Here is an 11,341-nt window from a genome sequence, read left to right on the forward strand (position 1 = left end):
GTATTTGGTTAAAATGTTCACAAATATCACACAATCAGTGATGGAATTTTCATATTATGAGTATAAATTAGGGCACTAAATTTTTATGTACATTACTTATTAATTAAATGCTTTTTACATATTTGTACACAAGATACAAGAGCAACTACATCAGCTTCTTTTCTTTCTATAATGAACCTGGGATCCCAATGAATCCCAAGTTTAATTGTTCATTCATGGAGTTCATGGACTAATTAGTACGAAGTTATTAAAGTTTAGTTAATTATTTGTTTTGATTTTAACTCTTAAATATATAATTAATTGCATTATATATTTAAAGAGAAAGTTTTATGCATGGTCCAGTGTAATTTACTCGCTCAAACAGAACGGTTTCCTGTAGAAGATATCTGTGATATCTTATAAGAAAAAATTTAATTGTGTACAAATATGTACAAAAATATTTGATCCTTTTGAACAAAAATTGCTTTTAATTCACAAAGCATATGAAACTAAAAAGTAAAAAAAAAAAAAAGAAAAAGTAATTTTGTATTGTGTTGAAAATTTCCTGTGAAAATTTATTATAAGCTTAGTTTCAATAAAAGTTTTCAAACATAAATTATTTGATTTTAAAATCATTTTAACAAAAATCAAATTTTGTAAAAATAAAGAAAAATTAAAATCGATATGTCGAAAACCATAATGTTCCTTCTTACTATATTGAATTTGATAGACAAAATACTGGTCGTGACGTGAGTCGTGACTCTTGTCACTTGACTAGTAAGAAGTATATGAAATCTAAAGAAGAAAACAAAAGAAAAATATGAAGAATTAAAAACATTGAGTTGTGACATACTGACATATATGATTAAATTTAAGAGCTCCAATTATAAGTACTACTATTTTACATCATTGACTTACTGTCTATTAGGATAGTTGGTGTCAGTGAGTTGTTCTGGAGACGCCAGCCTGTCCAGCTTCTTTCCTTATCAACAAATTTGAGTGTTTTTGCTAACCAGAAAAAAAAAATTGTGTATATAACTACTGTAGAGAAAAATAAGAAAAAGCTAAACGATTTGAAACCACTTATGTTAGACAGTAAGCAACAAAATCAAATCAATTGACCTCTATCTTCGTTTGCGACTTCGGTCTGTCACATTTTAAATAATGTATAATTAACAAAAGATTACAATTAACACAACACACTTAATTAAAAGTGAGAGGTTAATTTTTAATTAAGGTTATAGTTATACTTTTATTACTTAAAATGTAATCACTCGCTTTAATAAACTAGGGCGCTAAATCCCTAGTTCACACTACTCAATTATGGAATATAATGATGAGGAAACTTCGTCTTATGCGCTGCTATATAACCATTATGGGAATTTAAATATAAAGTTCATCCTCAGCAGATCCCAAACTATATTCATCAGTCGTTTCATTTGCAATCTGAACTTCATAGGAAATTGTCTGAAAGCGTGACCCGATTAATCATGCTCCTCAAACTTGGTTTGGATCTTTCTTGGTTGTTGTTAGCCTCTTTCTAGTGGGAAGAGTGAAATGTTTCTGAAGACTTGTAGTATGTAACAATATTTTTGCCTCTGGACCTCAAACAGCTGCAGGAAATTACGTTATTATCTACTATAAATGAGAGATTAAGGATATACTATATGAGAGCATGCGTTATACGTACGAAGCATATATAAATACGAGCTAGCGACAAGGCCCCAACTTAATCGAATCTTGCCAGTACATTCGTATGGAAGAAAGACCTGCATTTATCGTCTCATTCCTAGCATTATAAATAGGACTACTTTGGGCAAGAAATGCATCAGAACTCAGAATTAGTGCTTGTGCGGTTGTGCCATTTGATAAATGTAATCATCCTGGGTGCCATTAAATCTACATATATTAGAATGTCATGTTTTGATGACCAAGAATTCAATTTATAGACTTAGGGAGCAATCCATTAATTCATTGCTCACTATCCTTACTAGTTATTACTATTTGATGACGAGCATATTTGACCCAGCTAGCTCTTAATTTATCCTCACTATAATTCAGATAATCATATAGTCCGTTCAAACACCACCCACAGATTTTGCAAAAGCAACCATTTTTTTTTTCAACACTACCACTCTTCCGCTCTTTTACATATATTTTGCAAAAGCACAAGTGCACAACTGTTTGTCCAGATTTATTGGTCAGCATTCAGCAACTGTCAAGTAGTTCAGAGCCAAATCCCCCAAGTCCATGCCGGCATGAGGCTGGCTACTAATTAATTAAGAGCTTGTTTATCAAACATAATAATCTCATGAAGTAAAAATGACTTTTTTCAACAATCCAATAGAATTATATTAAATGGAATATTCTTCCTTCAATTCCTTTTTTTTTAATTGTACTGTGTATTTTTCAATTTACATTATCTACTATCTAACTTACTTGTATCCAACAATATATATAATAAAAAATTATTATATAACTCAAGTATTTATTCTTTGATGTTTTCTTTTATCTTATACTATAGTGCGTATCAAATGATACATAAAAGTTACAAAGAACATTAAGAATGAATCTAGATAGATTGTACTAGAAAAAAATCTAGCTAGAAAATATTTTTTAGATAAGTTCTATAGAAAATATCTACGATTATCATTCCAATATTATAAATTATAAAAATGTCATCATCGCATATATTACATCAACTTTTTTAAAACGAATATAGATTTCTTATGAAAATATTTTTTTGTAATAACGTTAAATGATTATTCATCTCAAACCCAACTAATTAGCATAAACGGAAGACCGTGCCTACTATGCAAACTCACATCTTAGCAAAAGATGGAGAGAATCTTCAACCTATGACAAATTGTTGGGTTATCAGTTCATTAATTCCTTCCTTCTCAGATAAATTAGATCTACCGCGTGGGAATCCAATCGATCTCGTAGAAAAATCATGGACTTTGTTAACGGCTAAACACTTTGAAAAGGATCTGATAATATAAATTCCTGAATGTGACAAATTTCTGTAGGGGAGAGAGTATTGCTCATATAGCCATAATTAAATAGCCGCATAAGCTTAATTAGCGGTGTAAAAAAAACCTCCTGATATCAAATCAGATTGCAACGGAACTAGATAAAAAAAATATATTATTTTATAAAACTAATTCGATTAGTCCAATTATTTTTACAAAACTGATTTGTTTAACTATTTTTTATTTAAATATTTTATTTAAAAAAAGTTAAAAATCAATCATAAACTGATGCAACTTTTAGAATCAATTTAAAATTGATTAAAAATCGATTTGATTTAGAACCAATTTTTTAAAAATAGTTTGATTCTGAATCAGCATTTAAATCAGTTCGACTGTTTAGATGTAAAATTAAAGTAATTAAAATAATTTGAAGTAAGTTGGATTTGATTTTTCTATGGAACTAGTTTTTACACACGCCTGAGATTAATAGTGTTACCAAACCTTTCTAACTACCAAGACTTCTTGAATTGGATTAACTGAAAACAAAAGATTCTTTAAATCTGAATACAAATCTTCCTTCCGAGAAAATAATAAAACTACTCCGTGTAAAAGACCAAATATAGTATAAAATTATCGTCATGTTCAAAATAAAATTAATTGTTTAATTTCTTATAATAAGTCAACTAAAATAAAGGAATACAACCAAATAATGCAATTCTTCTAATAACGACATATATAGCTTAATGCAATCACATGACTATTGCATAATAAAATAAAATAAAATAAAATAAAAACCTAATTAAGAAGAAAACCAAGTCCAATTAATACCTTATTTTGATTAAATTCAACAGTCTATAAGATCAAAATACTCATTCTTAAAAGATGTTCTATAAGTAGGTAGCATCATATTAAATAACGGCATACCATTTCATAAGGCTTAGGCTAACTTATTTCATCTTTTTACCTGGAAAGAGTCACGATAGTACTGCAGAGAATGTTGACCAATAATATTAACTGGTGTGTTATCAAGAAAGAAAAAAAGGAGCTCTATGAATTTGTCCCTTCATTTTTTTAACACAATTTCATTAGTTTAGTACTTTTCTATAATTTTGCCTCAATACATTGTCTCCATTTCAGATTTATGTCCACTTGCTCTCTTATAATAATTTAAAAGTACTAGTAGCTAATGCTAGCTAGGGCTTACGCCTAAATATTTTGACAATCAGCAGCACTCTAATGTGGAAATTTTTCGCAAATAGTACCAAATTATTGTTAATTTATCATCTTAATCAATGATGAATAACAATAAACGAAGTTAAATAAAAAAAAAATATATTCTTTGTCACGTAAATTTTAAAACCTACATAATTTGCAGAAGCTGCCCATATTGTCAAATATACCAATTAAGGTCATGGCATACATTCATATATATTATATAATTTGTCCTACATTATTTTGTCTTGTTCATTTTGGCAAATATTATGTGATAAGAAAATATATCAACATAGTTTTGTGCTGTTTGGTTTCTGTGGACGGGATATGGGGCTCATTGCTTTTATTCTGAGTCGAAAACACCTGATTTAATTTCCTGCCTCTTGCGCACTATGGTGAAGTTGGTGACATTCTGTGATGCACGTCATCTTGTATAATTGATATTCTCCTACCCTTATATGCGAGGACCACATAATTTGACAACAATTTTCTTTCAGTGGAAGAGAAAGCCCGTTAACACTTTCAAAATTTAATCACGCTATAATAACAAGTTTTTCAGTCAATTATGGTCATAATGATGATAAAACTGCGGCCTATATTTTCATATTTTGTATTTTTGTCTATTGATTTGAAATTTAAATAATTTGATAAGTCTCAACTCGTTCATATAAATGAAAATTTGAAAGTATAGTTCGATAGCATATCATTAATTAACCTACGATTAATATATTGATCACCCTTTAAATAATACCTGCCCCGTAGTCCATATGATGCAATATGCAAAGATATCCAGTTGCTATTATTTGTTGATCCTTTAAAATATTTCGACTATGCTGCTGTTTCATACAGCGTTGTTTAGTTGTTTATTTAGTATTTCATAATTGTCATCATAAAAATTAAAAAGAAAAATAAAATAAACATTTTCATACACCGTGAACATAAAAAATCATGAGGGCAGCGTTCCTGCTGTCTTGCACTTTGACCAAATTAATTAATATCATATGGAATTGGCAATATTGGATCTTTTCACGTGTCATTTGGTCAAACCACTTAGCTGTACTCTCTTTCGTTGCAGATCATTTTAAAATCCATTCAACTCGTAGTTGGAAATTATCTATTTATTGAACTGGTCTTTTGTTTTGATTCATCAAGGGAAAAAATTCATCATTGTATACACAATTCAAAATAATTAACTTCCTCTGGAACAAATAAACAAATTAAAAAAAAAAAATAGAACTCAATCATGTTTTCCATGCAAGGACCATTACATATGGCACTCTCTTTTTCTTTTCCTTTTCCTTTTCATCTTTTTCCTGTTTCTTATTGCCTTGAAGGCTCGTTGCACTTAGTACTAGTACGTGGCACACTATGTAACTCTAATAATTCACCTATGTACAGTAAAGATCTATATGTGTCTACTAACCCATGCTTCGTTGAGCTTCTGATGCATTGAATGTATCAGGTGAATTAGACCCACTTTTTCTACCATTTCGGTGTTCATCATTCTGTGACTGATCTGATGGCATTGGTGTCTTAGGAGATTTAAGTGGATGATGCCTATGACCATTGTGGCGATGATGATGATGACGTCGGTTATGATGATGACCATTTTCCCTCTTCCTCTCCTTAGGTGTTTCACTCTCTTTTGCGACTTCATTGTATTGTTGTTGTTCAGCTGGAACAGTGTAAACAAAGGGTCCAATTGGAACATCATCAAAGTCCTGAAGTGGCTCGAGAACATTAACCACAGTGCTCATCAAGGGTCTACTCCTTGGCCTGTGGCTAAGGCATTGGTAAGCCAATGCAGCTGCTTTTCTTGCCCCAACCTCAGAATACTGACCCTCAAGCCTTGGATCCATTATTCTGCTAAGTTTCCGGGAATCATTCAAAGCAGACCTGGCCCATTCCACGAGGTTCTGTTCTCTCTGTGGGCGCCCTTTGTCCACTGACCTTCGTCCTGTTAGAAGCTCCAAGAGCACGACTCCAAAACTGTACACATCACTCATTGCTGTCAAGTGTCCTATACGGAAGAAGAAAAAAATGTACACGTGTGAGATTTGAGCTAGCAATGAGTTAAAAATTAAACTCCAAGTCAACCTGTCATTGTTTTTTACTTCTTGATGTGAAATTATTTACCTGTCATGATGTATTCTGGGGCCGCATAGCCTTGTGTGCCCATGACTCTAGTTGAAACGTGTGTGTCATCTCCTTCAGGACCATCTTTGGCCAAGCCAAAATCGGAAAGTTTTGCATTATAATCCTGGAAGAATAATTAAAAAGAGTGAGTTAATAATTGATTAATTAAGGAGTGAAATTGTCCAAACGGTGCATTAATTAGAGTATGTCAGAGAAAGTGACTAGTAATTGATTACTTACCGAGTCTAACAAGATGTTTGAAGCTTTAAAATCTCTATAGATGACTGGTTTCTTTGCTTCATGTAGAAAGGCTAGACCCTTTGCAGCTCCAGCTGCAATTTTCATTCTTGTTGACCATGGTAACGATGCCGTATATCCTGTAATTCAGAAAAATAAGCTTAGTCCTTCAACGCTATATGCAAAGTGAAATAATATAATAGTAACAACTAACAAGTGTTCTTAATTGCTATACCATTATAGAAATCTTACTTCTAAATAGTTGATTCTCTAAGCTGCCTCGTGGTAAATACTCATATACCAGAAGCCTGTGTTCTTCTTCACAGCAATATCCAATCAGCTTCACGAGATGTGGATGCCTTAGTTGACCCAGAAACACAACTTCAGTCTGTCGTCAAAAAAACAAAAGGGAAGGTCAGAACTCAGAAGCACTTATTGCAAAAAGGATTATTCCTCATAATTAATCAAGAAAATCATAAGCAATAAATGTAATTAAAGCATGTTACCACATTATTAATACTAGTCTATGTTGTTAAAAACAACATTTTTATGACAAAATAAAAATCACTATTATTTTCTTATGAGCACTTGATGGCATTTTATGCGTTAGGTGAAAAAGCAAAAGGGGTACAAGGACTCACCAACCACTCTTTATGGCCCTGAGAACCGTCCAAGTCCAAAAGCTTGACGGCAACCGGTTGAGCCTCGAGACCAGGCCTAAGCTTGTCATCAATGAAGCCCTTATGCACGGGTCCGAAACCTCCTTCTCCGAGAAAGTTACTCGAAGAGAAACCCTGCGTTATGATCTTGAGCTCAGCGAGTGAAAACACATGCAGGTTAGACCCCACTAGAGAAACGGAGAGATCCTCCGAAAGCGTTGAGCCAGGAAAACTCAAGTCCGTTATAGAGACCCTGTTGGAAGAAGAACCACCCTTCGTAGCCACCACTTTGGTTGGCTTTGGAGAAGGAGACACAGATTCACCCTCATAACAACTAGAGAAGCTTGATCCCATGTCAATTATCCTTGTGGTGTGAATTAACAAGAATCAAATAAGTCCTATGCTATAAAAATATTTATGTTTCTCTAGGAAGAGAGTTATGTTTGATGAAGGTTTAGAAGTAGATGGGAAAGGGAGAGAGATGGGGTAGTAGAAAATGGATAAAGGGTAGAAGATTTTAAAGGAAGGGGTTAGCATGGATTTCTAATCTTCAACTGATAGGCGTTGCAGCTCCTTTTGTAGCCGTGTTGATTTTCCTCTGCTTTCTTTTTTTTATTAGTAGTTGTCTAGGTTCTTTAATAAATGGGAATTTTCTACTAGTTTGTTTAGATATATATAGCGAGAAAGGTCACGTTGCTGTTTGCCGAGGATGAGAAGACCGAAGATTTTATTTGATTAATGGGGAACCGAGTATCCTAAGTCTAAGTTGGGCCAAGGAAAATGACGCGGTTACCCCTCCTTGACTTTGTAGCATTCTGTGCTGATGAAATTGGAAAAGGACTTCGGCTTCTCTCGTCTTTCCAATGCATTAAGCACCTTCGTGGCTTCCAGAATGCAAACACCTCCAAAGATTGCTCTTAATTTCAGAATGATTAATGTGCTTCTCTCTTTAAAACATTTTTGTTTTAGATTAGAATTAAAACTACGTCAATTATTTTTTTTAATCTCATAAAATAATATAACATTAGAATATTTCTTAAAAATATAAATATTCAATAAATTTCTAAATCTTTATATAAAACTTTAGATAGTAACTATCACTGAACAAGTGTAGTGTATTTCAACCTCTGCTACTTTCTTTTCTTATTTTTTTTTTAATTCTAGTAATACGTTCTTTACTAGTAATTTTATAATTTTTAATAAATTTTAACTAATATTATTATAAAAAAAGTGTTTGAAAAAAATTTAAAGAAATGTGTTTTTATGGACCTTAAGTAGTGATAGGATGGCTCTGGAAAAAAAAAAGTATAGATAGGGTCAAAACAATACATATAATGAAGGGATAATCTTTAATTTCTCACTCTATAAGTTAACTTCTAAGGTTCGCTGAACATAAAATCCAAATTCTTAATGCTAGCCTAATACCACTCATTACTTTTTTTTCCTGGATTTTCGTTGACTTTTTTCTTTCTTTAACACAAGTTTTTGTCTGTTCACGTGATATCTGAAACTCTAAATTACAAACGAAACAAGCGCACACAAATAACAAGGACCCTCCATACCCCAGCTGTTTAAGTGTACAGCAAAGGTGTATTTATATCTGCATTCCTTTAATCATAAAAAAAAATGCATTCTTTTAGCTAGTCAGAGGGCAATTCGACTGAACAATGTGTGAATACTGAATACATCGTTTGTTTCTTCTCTGTATGTTGTCGGCGTTGATACTTCAGATTAAAGAAAATAGAAAACTCCGTTGATGTTCTTGAATGTTTAACAATTTATTTCTCTTTGAAAAAAAATTCACAGAATATGTATCAACACATCACAGAATAGTGAAAATACATTATAAAGAAGAAAAAAAAGCATAAACTTAAATTGATTTAATATTTTTTACTTGTATCTTCGTTTTTTTTTTTAATAAACATTTATTATCTTAAATAAAAATTATAAGTTTTATGAGCAAATATTTTTAAAAAATCTTTAGATAGTGAATTCCTTTATAAAATTGAATCATACTGAATGATAATATGCTAAGATTAAATGAAACATTTTTAGGGTGATTAAATGAAATATTTGATTCCGTTAAAAAAATGAAATATTTGATTCCGTTATTTGCAATTTTAGTCAAATTAGAGCGCACAACCCCGTCCAATCCATTGGTTAGGTTCTCCTTGAGTAGGTGATGTTCTGGTCTCTCCATGGTTATGTCCCCGTTTTCCCAAATCCTTTTCTGGAACTAAAGTAGTACAACTTTTATATATAATAAGAGTTTACATGTTACGAGTTTTATTATACACGTTGGTTTAATTTTTTATTGTTTTTTCTTAATCTTAAAAATTAATTTATTCTTTTTAATAAAAGAATTTAAATTATCTATCTAATATCTTGTATTTTTATTTAAAACTCCTCATTTATACCATTGGCATCACTGTAGTAATGGAGAACATCAATGTCTTATCATTATTATTCTTGTCATATTTATTTATGGTCATCAACATTATTAATATCATAATCTCTTATCATTGTTAATGTTGTTGTTTTTATCGTGACTGCTATAATTGTTTCCTCCACTTTTATCATGGTTGTTACTTTAAATATTAATATCACATTTTTTATCATCATAATCATTAGTATTATTGTTATTAACATTTATCATAATTGTTATTTCTATTGTTACTATCATTATTATCTATAATGATGATCGACTAAAAAACGTCAATGATAACTTCATTGATAATGATATAAGTTGCAAACAAATTATATGTTAAAAAAAATAAGAATATGTAATTTGGGGGAAAACATGAGGAAAGAAATAGTTTATTTTTTAATTAAGAAACATCAATTTAATTTTTAAAATTAAGATAAGAATAATAAAAATTCTAAACTAACAAGAGTAATAAATAAAAGTAAAATTCATAAGTCCAAACATATGTATGCATGCACATATTAACTAAATCCAATTATAAAAAAAAAACACTTTGCTAAATTGGCTTTTTCATTATCGATTTTTCTTCTTTATGAAAAATAAATTAGTTAAGAAATTGTGAATCCCATTGCCGATTTCTCTCTTGTTTTAATAAATGAGTATTTGGATAAATAATTTGAGGAATAAGTATTTGGATAATTAATTTTTTTTATAATTGTTTTTTTTTCAGATTTAGATACAAAGGACAATTGGAGCGTTTTATTTGTCAGAAAATATCAAGCAAGATGAGAGTGTGCAGTGTACACACAGTCCCCATTCACAGAATCACGATGATTGAATATAAAACCAAGAGTTTTATTTTTATATATTGTTTGTATAAAAAAACATATGGTTATTTAATTAGTTTTTTAAAATATAATGAGTAATTATTAAAAGAGTACTATTTTTAAAAAAAAAATTATTCTCTTTTTTGAATGACTTATAATAACTTATATAATAAGTAATTATTAAAAAAATAATGATATTCACCGTAAGATTCAAATTCGTAAAGTTTTGTATTAAAATAGCATTGTTCTTATTTAAAAAATGTCAATCTTTACTTATATAATAACTTATAATTAGAAAATCGTCCATCACATTTAAATTAATTTATTTTCAAAGATTCTTGCACTTTTTTATATTTATTTATTTATTATTATATTATTCATTATATCTCTTTCTATTTATTTTTTTCACATTTTATTTCTGTTTTTTACACTTATCTCCCACCCCTGTGCGTGCGAAAAAAATCGTTATTCTTTGCGAATATTATAGCCGCAATTGAATGATTTGGGTAGAAAGGACAAACGACGCGTTTTTGTTGATCAGAAATTTTGAAGCAAAGCGTGAGAGAGATACGGTACAGTACATAAAAGCAATGCGCCCGGAAAGGAGGGAATTTTTTTTTTTTTACTTCATAGTTAGCATCTTGTAGTCTTTTGTTGGAATCTGAAAGTATTCTTAGAAATTTAATTTTTTAAATCAATTATAAGATTAATTAATCTTTGATCTATTATTTAGTTACAGTTAAAGTTTTTAATTCCAAAAATATGTTTAAAAGTAAAATTAACTTGAAATCATATTTAATTACCCTAAAAAATATGTTTCACAGTTTGAAAGTAAATTTTGTATTGAAATCTTAACTTTAAAAAAAAAATAAGACTTTAACATACTTTTGCAAA

General features: G+C 30.3%; 1 protein-coding gene across 1 annotated transcript; it reads right to left on the reverse strand.

Annotated features, from left to right (window-relative positions):
* Nucleotides 1-5,280: 5,280 nt before the first annotated feature.
* LOC114393832 (serine/threonine-protein kinase RIPK-like) lies at nt 5,281-7,844 on the reverse strand. The gene is made up of 5 exons (XM_028355291.1): nt 7,178-7,844; nt 6,789-6,924; nt 6,540-6,676; nt 6,300-6,423; nt 5,281-6,183 (listed from the first exon to the last, which is right to left on the reverse strand). The coding sequence occupies exons 1-5, from the start codon at nt 7,547-7,549 to the stop codon at nt 5,582-5,584; spliced, it is 1,371 nt and encodes a 456-aa protein (XP_028211092.1). The 5' UTR covers nt 7,550-7,844; the 3' UTR covers nt 5,281-5,581.
* Between the last annotated feature and the right edge of the window lie 3,497 nt (nt 7,845-11,341).

This window comes from Glycine soja, chromosome 17 (genome assembly GCF_004193775.1).
Source record: "Glycine soja cultivar W05 chromosome 17, ASM419377v2, whole genome shotgun sequence".
Lineage (NCBI taxonomy): Eukaryota > Viridiplantae > Streptophyta > Magnoliopsida > Fabales > Fabaceae > Glycine > Glycine soja.